This window comes from Leuciscus leuciscus, assembly GCF_965113295.1.
Source record: "Leuciscus leuciscus genome assembly, chromosome: 6".
Lineage (NCBI taxonomy): Eukaryota > Metazoa > Chordata > Actinopteri > Cypriniformes > Leuciscidae > Leuciscus > Leuciscus leuciscus.
This window is the reverse complement of record NC_138730.1, coordinates 46,374,556-46,397,055: the sequence shown is the minus strand read 5'-3', so window position 1 is coordinate 46,397,055 and position 22,500 is coordinate 46,374,556. Positions and strand designations below refer to the sequence as shown.

General features: G+C 35.8%; 1 protein-coding gene and 1 long non-coding RNA gene across 5 annotated transcripts in view; both read left to right on the top strand.

Moving 5' to 3' along the window:
* Positions 1-4,854: 4,854 nt before the first annotated feature.
* The window catches only part of tcf3a (transcription factor 3a), a 52,900-nt gene continuing 35,254 nt past the window's right edge, over positions 4,855-22,500 (top strand). For 2 of the 4 annotated variants that reach the window (XM_082173042.1, XM_082173045.1), the window contains exons 1-4: positions 4,856-5,395; positions 7,908-8,037; positions 9,765-9,828; positions 21,443-21,513. In XM_082173042.1, coding sequence (XP_082029168.1) covers positions 7,984-8,037; positions 9,765-9,828; positions 21,443-21,513 — 189 coding nt within the window. In that variant the 5' untranslated portion in view covers positions 4,856-5,395; positions 7,908-7,983. Of the gene's footprint in view, positions 5,396-7,907; positions 8,038-9,764; positions 9,829-21,442; positions 21,514-22,500 lie in introns of all 4 variants that reach the window. The other 2 variants (XM_082173044.1, XM_082173043.1) reach the window with 2 other exon arrangements.
* LOC309501247 lies at positions 18,190-19,391 on the top strand. The gene is made up of 2 exons (XR_014206812.1): positions 18,190-18,329; positions 18,869-19,391. It is a non-coding gene; the product is annotated as an uncharacterized lncRNA (long non-coding RNA).

The following is a 22,500-nucleotide window of genomic DNA, read 5'->3' as shown; positions in this document are numbered from 1 at the left end:
AAGTTTCGTTACAAGCTGTTCACATATTGGCAATAAAACAGCGATTAATAGCTACATAATAATTCTTACATAAAGCCCCTTTAATTGGCCATATTAGTCCATTCATGTCCTGAACAGCTGCCACGGTCCGTCTCAAAATATCAGACTACTTTCTCGTCATCATCATCATCATCATCATGATGTGTGTTTTGACTCTTATCTGTCCTAGCGTTCAGCGTATCTCTTGTCTCGAATGTGTCGGTTGTGCGAGGTTCCGGTTGCCATGGTTTCGTTGGTTTTGGCGGATGCTTTCAGTTAGCTAATCCTGCTCGATGCTCTCCAAACCCTGAGATGAATGCACTCGATGCCAGACACAGCTGGCCCTGCATTCAGGCCTGCACATTCACGGGCCCATCGACTCAATAGAGCAGCGAGTCAGGTGTGTGTGTGTGTGTGTGTGTGTGTGTGTGTGTGTGTGTGTGTGTGTGTGTGTGTGTGTGTGTGAGTGTAAACATCAACACCCATCCTCACTGAGCTCGAGATCAAGCCGTGCAAAAGCAGCGATGTTATTCGTGAAGAGTGTTTGCTCTGGCCAGCACATCATTTAGCTTTGCTATCAGTGTGTCAGATGTGAAATGTGAGGCATACTGTATATAAAACAACAACAACAATTTTTTTGTGTCAGGGCTATTATAGTTACACAAATAAAATAGATAAAACTTAAACTTTTTTTTTTTTTTTACAATAACTGACAATGCAATATTTCTCATTTTCTTTTAGTTTAGCTTGATGCACTAAATAACTAGCCTATAACTTAAACTGAAAAAAAAACATTAATGAGAACTATATAGACGAGTACTGTCAAATCGATTAATCACATCTAACATAAAAGTTTGTTCATTTAATAATATATATACCTAACTATATATACAGTATATATATACTGTATATGTATGTGTGTACACAAATATAAAAACAAACTTTTATTTTAGATATAATTGATCATGATTAATCGATTTGACAGCACTTATATATGTGTGTGTGTGTGTGTGTGTGTGTGTGCGCGTATGTATGAATATATATATATATATATAAAAAAACTTTTATGTTGCATGTGATTAATCGTGATTAATCGATTTGACAGCACTAATAAAATAAATAAAAGAAAAATGACAAAAACACAACAAAATGTAAAAAAACTTTGACTAAAATTAAAATGAAAGCGGAAAAATTATTGACAGAAAAACGAATTAAAATTAAAATAAAAACCATAATAGTATCTAAAATAAAACTGATAGCAACTTTTGCACGGGCAAAAAAGCACTCACACATCTTTAGAAATTATGAGAAATTGATTTTAAAATAATAATTAGTTTTATATTTTTAGCATAATTCTATAAATAAATTAGTAAATAAATAAAAATAGTTATGTTCAATGGACCCTTTACACAGACTGTGACGACACGTTTTAATAGTCATCAGCAATCGTAAATCTAAGTTTTTTATATTTTCATTTTTTTATGTACATTTATAACACTATACTCAGTATTATATTATCTCTGAAACAAAGGCCTGTGGATTGTCTGGTCGCTGGTGAAGAAGACAACATGATGAAAAAGTTAGTGCACCCCCACACAGGGGTTAGATTCTCACACACGGCTCTATTCATTGTGGGGTTAAACTGATTGACATGCTCCCTTTACCCGTCCGTGTTTGTGTTTCCAGTGGATTAGTGTTTCACTGACATGATGTTGCCGGTCTCGTCTGGTCCTTTCATAAATACAACACTAAACCTCTATAATCAGAACAGACATGCTTCATTTACTGTGTTATCCTGAACTTTATAAAGGGGAGAGAGATATTTATGACCTGAATGTTTGGGCTCGATGAGGTCATTATAAACCATAATGTAATATTCACCGTTTTGTAACGTTATCCGGCGATGTGAAGCATTCGCAAGCTTGCTTCCGTAATATGACGCATTTATTAGTGAATCAGGATATTCAAGGAGAAAGAAACTTGATCGCATTGTAAAATGTTACTATAAATAACTATTTTTGTAGGTTTTGGCCGAGACTGACGTCAGATGAAAAGGAAAGTTCTGACATTTTGTATTATCATATATATCTGTCTCTACATATTCTGCATCATTTTTGTCTTCATGCATTTATATATATATATCCAATGAGTGGATTTTTGAGCTGATGTGAGTGAGTGGAGGCGGGGCTCATTTGCATATTCATAGAACCGCGCATACTAAATGAGGCGAGGGTGTAGAGTTACATTCAAGCTATTTTAAGGCATGAAGACATTGTTTTCAAGGAAAAAACGCTTAAATATGTCATTTTGGTGATCAAAGATGAGTTTTAAGGGATACAATGATCGACTTTAAACTTACTTTTAAAAAAGTAGTTGAATCTTGTGTAGCTTACAAAAAAAGTTGAATATTGCTTAACTCATTTTGATGAGTTAAAGCAATGTAAAAACATGTTGTCATGACTTATTGATCATATTTTTGGGGGGTTTAGTATATATATGATGAATTTTGAGTTAAAAAAGTCATTTATACACTGTTAAAAAGTTGCTGCCTTAAATTTTTTAAATCCACCTGTGGTGAAAATCCAGCTTTTAATGTTGTTTATGTGTCTATGTGGTGTTTTTAATACGCTTTAAGACAAAGCATGTGTAAATTCATAAGTCGACAGCATTGCTGAGTATTTCCTCCTTAAAACTGCAGTGAACCAAAGACAGTCTCAAACACACGCTTTGAAATCGCTGGTGTTTCTGACGTCACAAACTACCTTGTAACCAATCAGATCAACGTGTCGACGGGCTTTAGCATATCATTAACACGAAACTAGCAGTGGAGACTCAAGAGAAGCAGGTTATATTTTTCTGTTGATATGAAAAATCATCTAGATTTAGCAATATAGCTGTTGTATGATGTATATTACGATGTTATGATGAACTGGATGCCTTTCATGTTTTTTCATCTACATGGTTTGTGTAACATTAGCAACACATTATTAGCTGTTTGATAACATAGTCAAGCAAAAGGCTAATGATATTAATTACCGTCATGTGTCCGACGTTGTAAAGAGAGAAACCATTGTGCAGCGAGTGGAGGCGGGGCTAATTAGCATATTCATGAATCCGCGTATACTTATGAGACAAGGGTGTCGAGTTACAATCAAGCTATTTTAAAGCATGACTTATATTTTTTCAAGGAAAAAACGTTTAAATATGTCATTTTGGTGATTAAAGATGAGTTTTACGGGATAAAATGATTGACTACAGGGGGACTTTAAGTACAATAAACTTGGATGTTTAAGTCATTTCAACTTAAATTAAACTGAGTTGAATCTTGTATCACTTATTTGAACTTAACTTAGCTTAACTTATTTTGTTTCATAACTTATCGATCATATAATTATTTACAGTGTACGAGTATATCCTAATTGACGTGTCTATTGTACAAATCTATTTCACATTTACTTTATTATTAATTTGGTTTGTTTAAACGGCTTTATTTCTGTTATTGCTATTTCTTGAAAACTATAAAACACAGGTATGTAAAATGATATTTGATGTATTATTTGGATTGACGTGCACCGCTGAATCCTTCACAATAACACCAGGGGAACATGAATCAAGAAGGCAAATAGGGTAAATTTGGATTTCATGTTTAGACTTTAATGTCAGGGTTTGCCTGGACTGATTTTCATTAGAAAATGCCATAGTTTCAATGTCAACACCTGAGGACAGATATATATTACACATATGAATCATCAGGTCGCTGTTTGCTCATATTAATCTCTCCCCTGGTGTGGTTTCTGTACCACACTGACCTCAAAAGAAAAACACCAGTTAAAGGGCTGAGATGCACACGGGGGCACAGCTTCTGTTTTGCCACCACAACACCAAATGTTGTCTCTTCCTCCGCTTGAAAGTCTTTCTCACACCTCCGGTCAGAAGCCATTTGCTTCGCTCCCATTCTGATCATGGCTCATTCAGTTTTAGATTATCCGAGGTGTTTGCTCTCCAAAACTAAAATGGATTTAGGAAGTGCTAACACCTGCATGCTGTTTTTACAAACTCAAGGTGAAAAAAGAAACAAGTTTATTGCTTTTGCATATCAATATGTCATATGTTAGATCTCATATAAGATCCGTAGTGCCCCAAAGAATACAAACAATGCCAAAAAAAAAAAAAAGAGGCATAGTAATCCTACTTTTTGTCAGTATGACTAATTAGAAATGTTTTATTCTGAATATAGTCCTAATGAGGGGAATATGGGTCTATAAATGGAGTTAAACTCCATTTGTGTGTTTAATTTTATGAGTTTACTGTCTGTCTCACTATACTGTACTGTGGCGGGACCAGAGATCATATCAGATGATTATATTTTCACGTATCATAACATAGTTTTGAATGATTACCATATTGGATTATTTACATGATATTCCAAAGAATATTACGATATTGCAATATCTAAACACCTTAGTAATACCATGGTACTTTTATTAGTGTTTTATCTTAAACATGCCTGCTATCGTTATATAATATTTAGCTTTGTTTCGAACGAATTTCGAAACTAACTAAGCATCTGCGATCTCGTTTCTACGACTGAATTAACAGCATACGTTTTTTGTTAAACAAAAAAAAAAACCACACACACACACACAGTATTCCATGGCTTCCTGTTGCCATTCTTTTAAAACCTTGGTAGGGTGTGCAGGGAAGAGAGGTTTGGCTTTAGTGTTAAAAAGTGCTTTCATTGGCCATTGAATGTGTCAATCAAGCGTTCCTGGCTCCCTATTGGTCAGTTCGGTGGGTCTATCGTTCCATCTCGCACTGTTTCTCAGTCCGTCTGTCTTCAACAGTGCGTCGTCTCATTCCGCGCGTTAGTCTAGTACGGCACAATTTACAGCAAAATCCTGCTCATATTGCGATAAAGTTAGATATACTGTTCTCCGTTGTATTAAGTATTTTAATTGTGCCGCGTGTGTAGTAAATATCAAAGTAATCGCGTAATCTACTCAGTCCTAGTTTTCTGGGCGTTTGAAATCGGACACCGCTATAACGTCTCCCCTCAGCGCGGAGGGATACACTATTGGGGCTGACAATGTGGACGGTGCTAAAATGTCTCCTCGGAAGATGAGATGTTACATTTGTAGCGCTCAAAAGAATTAGAATAGAACTTTAGTCAGAGTTGTATTTGAGCACAGTTACATTGTAACAACTCTTGACGCGGATTGTTCGCGTTTCCCGGGAAATACGACCCGTTTTGCACCGTGTTTTTGCGGGACCTGAGACACGGAGGGGGGAAATTTTGTCCCCCAACTTTTCTGTTTTTCCTCTCAGGCTGAAGCGCGTTTCTCTCCCGCTGGATGCCGCGCGCGTGACGGGAGAAACGGTAAATATGTGCCACGTTTATCATGTTTTAGACGCGTTAATGTGCACCATTTTGACTTTTACGCGTCTGTTGTAATTATCGAACTTTTGTTGCATAGTGAATGTGTGTGAAGTGTTTTGTCTAAGAGCTTTGGTGTGTGTATGTGTGTGTGCGTGTGTGTGTGGGGTTCGAGTCCAGAGGAAACGGCTTCTTTGTTCAATACTGCCAACAATGTCAAGTTTAAAACACCATTTATAGCTCCTTTTTACCACGGTAAATGTGTGTTTACAACTTTATAGTGAATCTTCTGCCTGTTTCACTTGTGTATTTGCTGCAATTTGGGTATTTTTGATGGTTATAACAGATGAAAGTTTGCACTGGGGTTAAATAAAGTCATCTGTGAAGTTAATTTGACGTATTTACATTTAACTTGATTTGTTGTGTATTGAGTTTTTTCTTATTTGCAGTTCGTCTTGTGTCCTGGTCTGTTTATTTGACTTTTCTTGGGAAACAACTTTTCCTTATTGCATTCCTGGAAAATAGCTTTCCCACCTTTTCCTGTGTAGAATATCCATATAGGTGTTTACATGATTTTATCTGCCCTATTCTCCCATAAGGAGTGTTTGTACTTGTTCTTGTGTAGTTTTCAAACTTTGTGTCGAGGACCGTGTGTTTCTTTGTGTTGGAGAGGTTGGGGAAGGGGAGGGGGGGGGGGTGTCTTGTTCACCATTTAGGGTGAACGTGGCCTGAAAAGCCTTCATGTGATTCGGCCTGTTGCTGATCATTCTGGTTTTGAGACTTATGGATTATATTTTATCTTTTTGATGTTGTATGTATAAAACTGCGTTTGCACGTGTTGTAGAAGATTAAAGCTTTGCCCTAAAGCAATACAGTTGTGCTTTCACATACATATATATATTAATATTTTTAGTGCTGCTGAATGTTAATTTTGGTGTTTACTTCTAAGGTTCTTTAAAGATGTATAATAATGATATTAACATGCCATTATCACCACATATGACCTTAAACAACACTCCATAGTGCTTAAATATGATCCTAACACTAGTGCCATGTAACATACATGTCAAAAAGGCCATGCACACATGCAACATACCCAAAAACATGATGCTAGCCTAGTATGATATCAACAGTAATGTACTATGGTTTACGTTGCATTAAAAAATATATATACAACAGGTTTTTGCAATGTTATTTACCCTGAAAACTCTGGTATTTCCATGGCATACACTACTGTTCAAAAGTTTAGGCTCTTTAAAAGGAATTAATATTGTTATTCAGCAAGGACACGTTAAATTGGATCAGAAATGACAGTAAAAACATTTCCAATAAATGCCGTTCTTTTGAACTTTCTGTTAATCAATGAATCTTGGAAGTGAAATGTCGATTTTTCACAAAAATATTAACCGTTTAAAACATTGATAGTAAGCAGAAATATTTCATTAGCAGCAAATCAGCATATTATAGTGATCACGTGACTGAAAATGATGCTGGAAATCCAGCTTTGAACATCAGAAATAAATTACATTTTACGGTATATACACATAGAAAACAGCTGTTTTGAATCGTAAAAATATTTCACCATTTTTACTGTATTTTCCATCAAATAAATGCCACTTTGATGAGCAGAAGAGACTCATAAATGTTTGTGCATGTCCTAAAATCGCAGTATAATCATACTACATAATGCACTTTCTGATATTCCTGTGATAAACATAAACTGTGCATCCCATATGAAAAAGTAAAGCAATATTTGTGCTGGATGTTGCAGTGTTTTGCGATGATGTTTCACAGTCCTCTTCTACCTGTTGATCATCAATGGAGGTGCTGATGATGATTCCAGTGAAGGTGTTATTGGCGCAGTGATGATGATGAAAGTATTTTTGGATGAAGCTTCTCACTTTCCTTGTGTCTGTGTGATGTAGTGCTGATGTTTAATGAGTTGGTTCATGAATTAAGAAAAAAGTGTAAAATCACAGCACTTCCTTTTTTTTTTTTTAACTGGTGAAGTTGACGTGACATTTGTCTTCTGAAAGCCGCCAAAATTAGTTAGCAGTTTTGTATGAAAAGCTAAATATATGCGTTGTACATAAAAATAAATAAATTGCATATAAGAGTCCTAATATCTATTAAAATATTCCATTTATGGAAATAAACGTGTATATATTTAATGCTATGGAAATGTTTCACATGCAGTGTTTCATTCCAGGAATCATAGTTGTTTGTGCAAACTAACTAGTTCCCGTACTTTAGGTGTGTGTATCTGTGGGTGGTTGTTGGAGACTCGCTGGTGGTCTCTCTTGGTGGTTAACTGAGCTCATATGTGGTGCATTCTGGGAAAACACTACATTAAACCACATCTCTAATGTTGTGTAGCTCTTCGTGATGGAAGCCGCAACCGGATTATTTTGGATCGTACGCGTGATGCATGTCAGATTTGATTACTAGGCCCAGATACATTTAACCTGAGCTTCATAAAGCACACTTGTTCATTACGCATCTCCTTCCCCTGCAGGATCATAAACCTGTTTGAGCCGAGAGAGAGAGAGTCGTCGAGCAAGAGAAGCAGATCAAGAACACACAGGATCAGGATGGCTACGGTGGGAACCGATCTGGAGCTGAACGACCTGTTGGATTTCAGTATTGTAAGTTGATAGACTGTTCTGCTGTTGATAATAAACATTATTATTGGGGAGTCAACATCAGATGTCAAGCGGAGTGATTAAAGTGCCCCATTATGCTTTTTCTGGGGATGCACCGATATGAAAAATTTGGCCTAAACCGATAATTATTTACATTTGAAAGCCGATAACCGATATATTGGCCGATAAATCTGAATTCAACATTTTATTTATTTTTTGAGAGCCTGATTACTCCTACCGTTAAAAGCCACGTCCCAAACACACAATTATGATGTTCTTGTTATAATGTTATGTAGCCGATATGACAGACTTGTTGCACTTTACTGTATTTTACTTTTTTGAAGTGATTCCAATCATATTTCAAGCACTTTAAACCCATCATGTTGAACATCTGAAGTGTCTCAGCTGGAGGAAATAATACATTCTTTATCAGCTTTAATATATCGGCCAAACTTTCTTATCAGGCCGATAATGATGGCCTTAAAAATATTCGAATATTACCTTTCATGCAGTGTGTAATAGAGCTGATTGTGAATGTAAAATGTCTGCAAAGTTTTAAGTCATAATGCACGACAGATGAAGTGATCTCCTAAAGACAACAGATTCTGAACTGCTGTAATGAGCCATGATTCGCATTGCAGTTCCAGTCTCACATACTGTTACAAACTAATGTAACAATGTAACAAATTTGCATAATGCCAGCCTGTGGTCTTCATTGGCTGCCGGCGAACAGCGTCTCCTTTGCTCCGCCCTCAAACACTAGTTGTAGCTGAGACTGGAAGAGTTTGGTTTGTGTTGTCGACGCTGCAAATGCACTTCAAAAGAATGAGGAATTGATACGGAAAAACCGACGCCATCGTTTGTATCGCTGTGAATCAAGTGTTGAGGAAGAGCTGAAATCCAGATTTGGTAATTGGGTGTTTTGTTTCCGATGTGGACTGTAAGCGGTCGACCAATCACAGCAGACTGGGCCGTTTGACCAATCAGAGCAGAGCAGCTCTCAGAGAGGCGGGGTTTAGAGAGACTGAATCTTCGAATGAACAGTTTCAGACGCTGAGAGGAAAGAGCTGATGCTGCAGTGGAGATTATGAAGAATATTAAAGGGTTTTTTGACCTTGGATGCATGTAAACCTGTTGTTGGAGACTCCAAAACACAATCAAACACCTTAAAATAGCAGAATAGGGGCACTTTAAGCAGTAAAGGTACAAGAGACTGCTGTATTTTGACTACTAATGGCCAAACGTGTGTGTGTGTGTTACACACACCTTTCCGTAACTTTTCGCCTTTTCAACTTTTTATTAAACAAATTCATAAAATGTCGTAGACTAAAAAAATGTATATTTGGTGTAGGATTTGTTTTGAAACCATTTCCTTTCATAAATTGTTAATTTCATAATTACAGACAAATGGAAAGTAACACATTGAATTAAACGTGAATTTTTGAAGTCGAAAGACTGAAAGTAAAACGTGCTCCAGTTATTTTCTAACTTTAGTAGCAGATTTGATTGTGTGTGTGTGTGTGTGTGTGTGTGTGTGTAAATGGTTTCACATCAGAGCTGTTACTATATCGTGTGTTTTAGGACTTAAATGGCAAAAGGTGAATTTATACTTAATGTCAAACCTAGAAATAAAGTTATTTGTCAACTATTACTGATGCTTTGTACATTTATATGATGCTTTTTTGAAGCTGTGGTGTGTGTTTTGAAATGATATTTTCTCTCTTCGGCAGATGTTCCCTCATCAGATGCCAAACGGGAAGAGCCGAGGCCCAGCTTTACCCAGCAGTCAGTTCGGTAGGCACTTTAAAATTATTTACTGTGTTTTACCATGACTGATTCAGGATGGCGGGGAACTGATATAATATGTAGTGGACTTTCACATTTTTTGGAAGATTCGCAAAATGGACTTTAACATGGTAGCAAATGAACAGGCATTTGGTGGAAATTTGGTGTTCCGGTTCTGCAGAAGTCGGGGAGTGTTTCTGCACACGTGTCGTTGTCGTTATAATGCCAGTGTTTGCGAAGCCTCTCTGATCCTCATCATTCGGATCTGTCTTGCTCTCGCCGTTTCATGTTCTCAGCTGTCGCTCCTCCATCATGGGGGAGGAGAGGATGATGGGAAATGAGTCGTCCTCTCAACCCCTGCGAACAATGTCAACAAACATTAAAACAACAGGCAAAACAACCCCCCCCCCCCCTCCCACCACCGCTGATGCACCATCTCCCCCAAATTCAGTCTCCGTTCGTTATGGAGGTTCAGATTGAAGTCTTTGTTTAGGAATGAATCTCCTGAAATCCAATTTCTTTTTGCAGTGTTTTAGTGTTTTTAATGTGTTGTTTTGTAATTTAGCATTCATCTAAAACGGACGCATTGGACCGTGACACTATATACTGTTGCTAAACTGTGGAATATTTCGGCAAATTCTGGATGAATAAATTATTTTACTATTTCATTAGAGAGACACAGCTCTTCACGACAGCACGCCAAAATAAAAGTTTGGTTTAACTTGAAGAAATTACAGCAGAATGTACTTCTCAATGTAATCATAACAGTAAAATTATTACAATTACATTTTTTAAAGAATATCACACAATTTTTCCTCATTGTTTTAATTTTAATTTCTAAACCTCTGTTGTTTGCACGAAAAAAGGAAAGGACATTTTCGTTTAATTACGTTTGTTTTATGCCTTAATTTGATTTCCACCATGATAAGAAATTTGTATTAAATCAAAAATCTAGAAAAGTTAAACGGTTCACATAATTGCTGAAAAAACGAAACATCAAATATTATTATTTTTTTATTATTGTTACAAAAAAAAATATTGTTAACAAAAAAAAGTTGTTTAAATGTTATGAATTAATTAGACATACTTTTTGATTTATTAATTTAATTTAATTGAGCCCTTTTCGTTTTAATGGTTTAATAAAAATTTCCAGAAAAATGTAAACACGGAAAAATTGAATATAAGGGAAAAAAAGAAATTACATTTAAATTGTATTTGTTTAATGATTTCAATTAATTAGACATGCTTTTGATACTAAGATGTAATGTAATATTTAAAATGGGGGAAAAAAAACTGCATTTGGGAAAATAATAAAACAGATTTTAAAGGGCTTTTATTGTCAATGAAAGTCAATGGTGTCCAACTTAGTGTTTTTCAGAATATCATCTTTTGTGTTTCGCTGAAGAAAGTCATACAGGTTTGAATTGAGTAAATGATGACAGAACTTGCATTTTTGTTTGTTTGTGTGTGAATTACTCCATTAATCTGGTTTGAGTGGTGATCTGTGTGAAATGAGATCTGGTCAGGCGATGATCAGACGGTTGGTGTCATTGTCCAAATCCTCCATGCAAAGGACAAAAAGTTCTTCATAAGTCAATAGATGACATGTGGAAGAGTGTATAGTTTCAGCATGGCGCTGATTGAGAGAATATGAGTGTTATGGCTGAAGAATCTGCTCGTCTTTAGATCAACACAAAGAGTAAAACCACATGCTTTCTTTTTGAACTTTTGTGTGTGTGACTTTGAATAGCAAGTGACTCGTCCTGCCCAACTTCTACGCTTTGTAATTTAATACTTGATTATTTCCCATTTTGTTGCCAATTGAGTGAAAATCCGTTGCTTGTGAATTGACACGATTAGGATTTTAGTGTTTGACTCATTGTGAAGTTTGAGGAGGAGGGTGTTTGAGTCTGTCACCGGCCACAGAGTTTCACTTACTGACTACCTGAAACTGAGAATAAGAGAGATATTTATAACAGCAGAACTCGAGTTGGAAACACAGAGAAATGCAAAGTTTTCATGAATAGGAAAGAAAAATCGTCATCCTGGCAATAGCTATTAGTAGAGCTCTTTTGACAACATCATTCTGTTAATGTATTTGCTTTTAAATAACTTTCTTTTGAACCATCATTATTACAGTACTAATTAACAAAAAGTTCAATGCAAGAAACAACACACTGTAAAAATCTGTGTCTATACGAGCACTAAGATGTAACATGTCAAATTAAAGGCACAATATGTAAGATTTTTGGATTAAAATATCTAAAAACCTCTAGAACAGTGTCCAGTACCAGTTACAGCGCGAGATAAACATGAATGAGCTTCTGAAAGTGTGTTAAAAGGTAGAGTACAACTTATCGAAATCCGTATCATGTGACATGGAGTCGCCCAATCAGTGTTTCAGCCGTGGAAAGACATCAGTAAAACAGCTTGTAAACAATGTCATGTAACGTCACATTTACCTCAGAAAAACCATATCCAGTGACCATAAACTCGTCAGTCAGCCAGAAATATTAACTCTAGAGAGGAGCATTTTGCTAAATATATGCACCATATTACATATTCATTATCATTTTTAATATAGGGCTGCAACTAACGATTATTTTGATAATCGATTAATCGGACGATTATTTTTTCGATTAATCGATTAATCGGATAAAACGGTTTTTTTTTTACATTTAATTACATTTTTTTGTTTATTATAACTAAATAAAACCCTAAATTGGGGTATTTATGTGTAAAAGTGTAGCCTACTTTAAAAAGTGCAAAAGCCACACATTGAGTTTTACTAATATAATATTTAATTTTGACATAGTGGCAACACTTGTCCATATATCAGTAGTTAAAGCCATTCTGCTGTTGGTGGTGTTTATAGAACTCTTAATTTTTGGGAATGCCTCCTGGTACTTCCTCTCCATTAATTTTGTGAAATATATAATTTAAATTTTATTTAAAATTAAATGAATTATAAGGATATATTGATAAATTAAATATAGAAAGACTGAAAACAAGCATGTGAACGTAGAGCCGCAGTGGATCGCGTTTGAAAAACAATTAAAACTTAATAGTAGACAAATGCTATAAAAAGAGAGCGGGATGGAGGTACGCAGCAAGCTAACAGGCTTGATTAAAAGGACAGGAAAAATGATGCATTAGTGCACAAGCATTCGCTGAAAACCACTGCCTACAGTGACTAAAAAACAATCTTTTACTGCTGCTGTTATTAACTGCCTTTATATTTAGTGCTTCACTTTGTAAACACCATTTAATTTAACCTATTTCTGCGGTAGCGCTATTTTAATCCATCACTTATGTTGCGAGCGAACTGATTGCGCAACCTGACGCTCGAGACAAAATACATCTAGTGTGACTGTCCCGAAGTTAGTAAACAAAGCTGTTTACACGGTAGCATTGAATTAAACTAGACTATACCATTTACACATCTTCATATAATGAGGATATACAGTTTTTTGCTTAGCGTGCTGATGTTTCACCTTCATCACCAACGTGTCACCAACGTGACACCAACGTGTTTCCTCTTCATGTGTTCGTGCATCACTGTGGTACTTCCATGCCACACAAGCTCAGCGTTGCATAACTTGCAGGTTACAATCTTATTTGCTGCATTTAATGTAAAATGCTCCCATGCTTTAGATGACTTGGGGCGCAAACTTTTTTTCCTGCCGCCGGTTGATCTGTACTCTCTGCCATTTCGCGTGTGACTGTGTTGTCATGAAAGTGACGTCATCAGTAAACGCTCTCCGTGACGTGAGCAGACCAACTAATCGACAATGACATTCGTTGACAACGATTTTCATAATCGATTATTATCGATTTTATCGATTAGTTGTTGCAGCCCTACATGTAACGTCACATTTACCTCAGAAAAACCATATCCAGTGACCATAAACTCGTCAGTCAGCCAGAAATATTAACTCTAGAGAGGAGCATTTTGCTAAATATATGCACCATATTACATATTCATTATCATTTTTAATATTCTTCAATTTTTAATGCATGTTGAATAAATCTGGCAAGTTTTTATGACAGAATTTTTATATTTTAATATAACTTTATTATTATAAAAATAAATAAGTGTAATTTAAGTGTTTGTATACAAATCAGTACATTTTTACCTTCAATATTATAGTAGGCTAATGAAGCCTATAGGCTCCCACTGACTCCCATAGTTTACAGCATTAGTGAAGAGAATTGTTTTCCTTGAGAACATTTGCCATGTATTGTCCCTGATATCCAAAATAATCAATATTGAATCGAATTGCAAGCTTGTGAATCGAAATCGAATCGAATTGTGAAATTTGTGTCCATACCCAGCCCTACTTCTAACTGTCCGTGACGTCATATTTGCGTTCCCCTCGATTTATGGTTTTACTGTTTATTTATTTATTTATTTATTAGACAGGCGAACAACTGTTTAGATCTTTATCAACAGAAAGCTATCAGTTATACAGCTTAACACAGTTAGTCTTATTGTGTGAATCTCTTGTTTTCTTGATTTATCACGAGTGACATGTTTGTACCAAGTATTAAGTGTCGAACAGCATAATCAGAAATAGCTTTATTTGTGGAAACAGTTATTCAGCATTTTCTACACCATGCAATGTTTTAAAATCAATGACATGCCATTTAGCAAAACAAGTCCTCCAGCTTTTATTACTATGATATTCTGATATTGATCCAGCTTACTTCAGCCAGTAATGCTATAACATTACTATAATCACACTCAAATATATTTTCTGTATGGTTGTTTCGATCAAATAAAGTGGTATTTACCCGTTATTTCACAAAGAGGATTTAATCATTCGCTTCTGTTACTGTTTATTTATAGTCACGGGACAGTGTGTTTACATCACATTTAGAAAGAATGATCATTTCTACACATTTTCCACCCAAAGATACGACATGAGGAGCTTTAGCACAGTCCCAGTACGGCTGTATTTTGACTTGTAAGCTCCTGAAAAAACAGACTTGCTTTATTTTATTACAAATGCCAAACTAAATATGAATATATCCGACAGTCCGGTGTAAAGAGACGAGACACACTGACAGATAAAGAAAATAAACATGATTGTGATAGCCTTTATGATTTGTCTGATTTCTTCAAGCGGTCGTGTTTACCATGTTTACTATGGTAATGGTTTGTGCACATAGTCTTTTGCATCGCATATCAATATTTCTGCCTTATACGGTGATCAGGATCCACGTCGGATCACAAACAGAAGTTATTTCAGACACTTGCTGCTCTTTCTGAAAGTGAGTTTTGAGCTAAAATGATTTTTAAAGGGGTTGATTATGATTTCACTTTTCTAGTTTTAGTTAGTGTGTAATGTTGCTGTTTGAGCATAAACAACATCTGCAAAGTTACGACGCTCAAAGTTCAAAGCAAAGGGAGATATTTGCTTTTAAAGAAATCACTTTTTAAGGACTACAACAAACGGCTGGTAGAGACTACACCACATTCCTCCCGGGTTAGTGACATCACAAACCCTAGAATTTACATAAACCCCGCCCCCGGAACACGATTTATAGATTATCAAGACAGAATATGCTAATCAATGACTAGAAGATAACTACACATAAGCTTCATAAATTCATCAACTAACCATTCAGAAATGTCCTGTTGCTTCTACATGTTGTCACTTCTTGAGTCTCCATCTTTCTGACTCCGGTTTGAACATAAAAGGCTAAAAGTTTTTGAAATGTTCAGTGCATGTGTGTGTGTGTGTGTGAGGTAAAAGGACATGAGCTCTTGAAGCTCCGCCCCCTGTGCCGGGAGCAGCAGCTCATTTGCATTTAAAGGGACAGACACAAAAACAGTGCGTTTTTGCTCACCCTCAAAGTGACAATTTTAACATGCTATATAAAAATATCTGTGGGGTATTTTGAGTTAAACTTCACACACACACTCTGGGGACATCAGAGACTTATTTAGGGCATTATACCACCCCTTTAAAAAGTCTCTAATGCTGATGTTAGCTGGTATATGTAATCAGCTGTTGACAGCCCCAGAAAGTGACAGTGAAAACGCAGCTATTGATTTTATATCACTAAAATCATCCCACATGTTTTAAATACTCAATATAGCGCCCATCCCTAAACAACAAGACTGATATTATACACTAGTGAGGCGTTTGATATGCAGGCTGAATCAAAATAACCTGTGATAAGCTTATGAGTCACATGTGAGAACTAGTAATAAATCAAGTCGAGAGACTGTCCTGTTGAACACGATGTTTGAGTGTTTATGTGTCTGGGACCCTTGTAGCCCATGACTCAAGTGTGACTCGCTCAGCGTTTCTCTCCTCATAATTATAGCTCTGGTGTCTTTGTGTGAATGTATCTGGCCTGAGTCACTCGGTTGGCTCACGACTCGCTCACGATCCCCGCAGGCCTGAGACTCCGTCATGTGTGTACCGTGTAATTAGCGTGTCTGTTCGGGCAGGTAGAGCTCAGGAAAACACGACACGACTCTCGCTAGCGTGATTCATCTGCTCATAACCGGACAACCTGCTCTTAGTGATGTCAAATATCTACATTTATTTCATGATACAAATGCACTAATTTACTTTTCTAGGGTCAAAAATAAGCCCTGAGGAAATAAATAGGCGGCAAATAAAACATTTTTAAAGTCCCCCTGAGGTCAAATTTTTTATTATTGATTATTATATATTATTATTATTATTATTATTGATTAAGATTATTTTATAATCTTTGATCACCAAAATTACACATTTAAAGATTTTTTCTTTTCTTCATGCCTTAAAATATCTTGAATGTAACTCGACACCCTTGCCTCATTTAGTATGCGTGGTTCTATGAATATGCAAATGAGCCCCGCCTCCACTCACTCACTCACTCACTCAGCTCAGAGATCCACTGGTTGACGATCACACGTTGATCTGATTGGTTACAAGGTAGTTTGTGACGTCAGAAACACCAGCGATTTCAAAGCGTGTGTTTGAGACTGTCTTTGGTTCACTGCAGTTTTAAGGAGGAAATACTCAGCAATGCTGTCGACTTATGAATTTACACATGGTTTGTCTTAAAGCAGATTAAAAACACCACATAGACGTATAAACAACCGTTATGCGCCACAAAAGAATAAATGTGTTTTTATTTTCTCATGTTTTCTCACGTTTTCAACACATTTTCATCCATCTTGTGGACGTCCAGAAACTAAGATTCCCTTAACGCCGAAACTGAATTGCTTTTCCAACTTGAGAACTACATGCACTCCTTTTAAACCATTTAGCAGATGAGTTTCCTTTCTCTACCAGGGTCCATCAGGAGTGTTTTAAAGCATCCCAGCTGGTTGATGAATGTCCAAGAACCTCGAAGCTCAAATATAACACAACATGACACGATTCCCATACGATGGTCTGTTTTATCCGATATCTCTGGCTTCCCTGTGATTGTGAGACGTGTTCAGACGTCCGTCAGGTCGTGTTTCTCACCTGTTTGTGGTGTACATAAAGCGTGGTTGTGATCTGGAAGGTCGCTGGCCCCTGCGGAGGAGGCAGAACGGATCAGCTGTAACCATTAGACGCTCAAACACGTAGCAGACGCTTTTTATTGGGCCTGCAGAGCAAAGTTTTGTTTATTCAGGTGCGGAGGGGAATGTCTCATAACTTCAGCCGTTCGCTATTAATGTAAAGAGATCTTTATGGACGTCTGGAGAGCGAAAGGGGCTTTTTCTGAATGAATTTCTCACTTTTCCTCCCACTAATCAGTTTGTTAATTGGAGTGAATGTTCAGTGCGCTTATGAATATGGATCACCTCTATTTTTGAGGGTTTTTTTCATACTGTGCTGATATGTCATCACCCTCCTGTTGTTTCTCACACAGTATTTCACAGTATTAGCTGTCTTTCATCTCTGTCTCTTTTTCCCACCCGCCACGGAGAGCTGAAAATACAGATCTCACTTCCCCTGTACCTGAAACGCTCCACATGATCCAAAACTGACCGTACTTACTGGAACTTTATTAATGCACAGTCTTGGTCTCATTGTTAATAATTCATCAGTTCACGTTTTTCTAAAAAAAAATCCTAATTTTTCATTAAAATATAATATCTTTATACCTCCTCCAGTGAAATGACTTTCTTTTTGACTGAAATCTGAACTTGACTGAAGTCCCCTTGCCTTACTCCCACCCAGAAGCGAGTCAGCTGTCTGTTTATTCATGCATTTATGTGTTTATGTATGACTTTAGTTGAGTATATTTCTGTATTTACGCATTTATTTATTTGTGCATTCATTTTTTTTTATACATTTATCTATTTATGCAATTAGTCTATTTATGCATTTTAATGCATTTATTTATTCATTAGTCTCTTTTATACATTAAGTTTTATACATTTGTTTATGTATTTATGCATTTATTTATTTATGCAAATATGCACTTATTTATGCATTCATTCATTTATGCATTTTTCTATTTATGCATTTGTTTGAGTTTATGCATATATTTATTGTAGGTTATATTGGTCAGTGTAAGATAGATAGATAGATAGATAGATAGATAGATAGATAGATGATAGATAGATAGATAGATAGATAGATAGATAGATAGATAGATAGATAGATAGATGATAGATAGATAGATGATAGATAGATAGATGATAGATAGATAGAACATAGATAGATAGATGATAGATAGAACATAGATAGATAGATAGATAGATAGATAGATAGATAGATAGATAGATAGATAGATAGATAGATAGATGATAGATAGATAGATGATAGATAGATAGATGATAGATAGATAGATGATAGATAGATAGAACATAGATAGATAGATGATAGATAGATAGATGATAGATAGATAGATAGATAGATGATAGATAGATGATAGATAGATGATAGATAGATAGATAGATAGATAGATAGATGATAGATAGATAGATGATAGATAGATAGAACATAGATAGATAGATGATAGATAGAACATAGATAGATAGATAGATAGATAGATAGATAGATGATAGATAGATAGATAGATAGATAGATAGATAGATGATAGATAGATGATAGATAGATAGATAGATAACAATCTTCCTATTTTTACATTTTGATTACCTCAACCGTCATCAAGCGTTCACTTAAAGTTAATCTTCAATGACACAATTTAATAACACGCTTATTTTAATCTTCAGCAGATCTCCTAATAATTACCCATCTTTCATACTTTCAATTTTTTGTAGTATGTTCTACTATTTACAAAGTTGAGTATTTTTAACAATACTTTTTTGTCCGTGAGCTCATTCTGCGGATGCTGTCTCGTCTGCGATCCTCAGGATGATGATCCACCGGCTTCAGGAAGTCGCGTTATTGTTAAATCGTAATGAACTTTCCGTCCTCATTGTGTGGGAGCAGCTCGTCTGCAGTAAAGCAACGGTAGTGCTTGAATAATTCTTTCCTGTTTTGCTGGTTCTGCTCTGTCAGTGGTGTGTGTACTCGACCGTGTGTGTGCTGTTGTGTTGTCCCTTGCCATTTTATTGAATTTGCTGACACAAGCCTATGACCCCCCCCCCCCCTCCCCCCCACACCCGAGGATCGTGGAAATGTCTCTAAAGTCGTAATTCACTCGTCCGCCGTACTTCTGTTCCGCTCCATCGCCGGCTCTGTCGTGATCGCCCCCCCTTTCCCTCTTTTTAATTAGACAACAAAACAAAAATGCATATTCATAAGCAGAGACCTCATTAATATGCACAATTATGCAAATCAGCACACAATTAAGCTTCTCCTCTCCAGAGATGTTTGCGAGCGTTAAGGCGCAGACGGGGGGGCGGTTTCGGGAAATTTCTGCACCATCAATCTTTAAAAATCTTCCGTTCGGTGTCTCTCCAGCCTTTGTGTGCCTTTTTCTCCGAGTTCCAGCGCAAATATTCGGTGACATTTGTGGTTTTAAAAACCTTTGAGGTTTTGGTCGACGGCTCACCTCACGCGTCAGATCTCACAGAAGCGGGCAGATATAGAGATGCAGCACACAAACACAGTTTCGCCCATCGAGCTTCAGTCAGGTCATCACCTGACCTGATAATGCACCGCTTGTGGGGGAGATCTGACAGTGTGAACCAACGCTGCCGGAACATCTTTCTGCAATCTCTTTGTGAAAGAGGCTTAAGATACTCGTCTTATGGGGTTTTCCAGTAAACCTCAAATCAGCCTACAGCGCTCGTTAAGATCTATTAGTCCACGAGCCATTCAGCCAACCCACTGACTAATTAACTTAACTTAAAATATATATGTTTTGCACACATATTTCTAACTGAACACTCTTTTCTGTGGCAGGGTTCATTTATCTTTTATACATTTATGTATTTACGCATTTATTTAATGCATTTATGTTTGACTTTATTTGAGTTTATGCATTTATTTGTGCATTCATTTATTTATAAATGTATTTTTAATGCTTTATGCATTTATTTATTAAATGTATCTAATGCATTATGTATTTAGTTGTGACTTTATAGGTTTATTTATACATTTATGCATTTATCTATTACTGCATTTATGTATCGAAATACATTTATCTATTCATTTGTTTGAGTTTATGCATTTATTTAATGCATTTATGTTTGACTTTATTTGAGTATGTATTTACGCATTTATTTGTGCATTCATTTATTTATAAATGTATTTAATGGTTTTTTTATGCACTTATTTATTAAATGTATCTATTAATGCATTTATGTATTTAGTTATGACTTTATAGGTTTATTTATGCATTTATCTATTAATGCATTTATATATTTAGTTATGACTTTATAGGTTTATTTATACATTTATCTATTTATGCATTTGTTTATTTGAGTTTATGCATTTATTTATTTAGTGTAGCATATATTGGTCAATGGTCAGTGTTGGATATATTAGCCAAGATTGATGATAATCTTTCTCTTTGTACATTTTTTCTAACTGAACACTCTTTTCTGTGACAGGTTTTCAAAAGTGCTAAATGACTTTGTTGTTTTTACTGTGCATTGTTTTGATGCGTTTATTATATTAATTGCATAAAAAAATACAGTATCTATAAAACGTTTTGTGTCAGAGATTTTTGTACAGAAATCAATACTTTTATTCAGCATAGACGTAATTAAATTGATCAAAAGCAACATTTATTTTGTTACTAAAGATTGAATTTCAAACAAATTCAGTTTTTTTGAAATGTATTTTTATCAAAGAATCCTGGAGAAAAATAAAAGCATCACAGTTTCCACAAAAATATGAAACCATTTTCGATTGATAATAATGAGAAATGTTTCTTGAGCATCAAATCATCATAATAGAATGATTTGTGAAGGATCATGTGACACTAAAGACTGGAGTAATGATGCTGAAAATTCAGCTTTGATCACAGGAATAAATTACACTTTACTATATATTCACATAGAAAACAGATGATTTACATTACAATAATATTTTACAATTTTTACAGTATTTTTGATCAAATAAATGCAGCCTTGATACGCAGAAGAGCCTCTTTCAAAAATCTTACCGACCCCAAACTTATGTTAGTGTAGATAAAACAGTGTACATTTATAATGTCAAATTGATTATTGGCCGTGATGTAAAAGCAATTATTGTTTGTGTTTCAGGTTTAGATGAAAGAAGCGGCTCAGGCACTTGGGGTTCAGGAGAAGCGAATGGCCCCTCGTTCGGTGCACGGGTATGAACACACACACACACACACACACACACACAACATGTTTTCATGTTTTATGGGGACTTTTCATAGACATGATGGTGTTTATACTGTACAGAACGTATATTCTGTCCCCTTACACTAACCCTACCCCTAAACCTGCCCATCACACACACACACACACACACACACACACACACACACGACTCACACAGTGTTTGTTCATGCTTCGCTTGTACCATTAGATCTTAATCCCTAAAGCAAACAATCCCTACTGGACTAGTTATCTGGTCCACTTTAAGACGACTCCTATTTAGTTTGAAGGAACTGGTGTGTATCTTTAGATCGTAAGCTCAGTAAGTGTGTGTGTGTTTGTGGGTCAGTCGGTCAGTGTGGGAGATAAGCGGACCGTTGCTGGTGATCCTCGTGTTTACCTGTTCGGTCGAGCGCTGATCTCTCACCTGTCAGGCTGCATGAATGTTAGATGCGTCACGTGTGTGTGTGTGTGTGTGTGTGTGTGTGTGTGTGTGAGTGAATGTGTCCGGTTCTGTCCCTGCCCTATTTTGCTCATAAGCTTAGCAGACTCTTTTGGTTTTATCAACTCTATCTTCCATCTATAAGGTTAGTTACGGTCCCAGCATTTTTCATGACCGTCTCTCTGAACTTAAATATTAAACAGGGTTTTTTCCCTGCCGAACGTGAAAGTCTTTATATTTAATTTATATGAACGTCCGTCCGTCCGTCCGTCCGTCCGTCCATCCATACAATACATTTTAACAATTTTTTTATAAAAAAAAAAAAAATTTAAAATTGTTTTATAAAATATATATATAAAAAATTGCGTATGTGAAAGTCTTTTTATAACATTTATATGAAGAACAGCCATTTAAATATTTTAAAGTATTTAATAAAAAATATATATTATATTTTGTATTTGACCTGACCTTTTTATAGTTATATATAATTAATATTTTAAAATGTAAATAGATTTTTTTTTATATATACGCACAC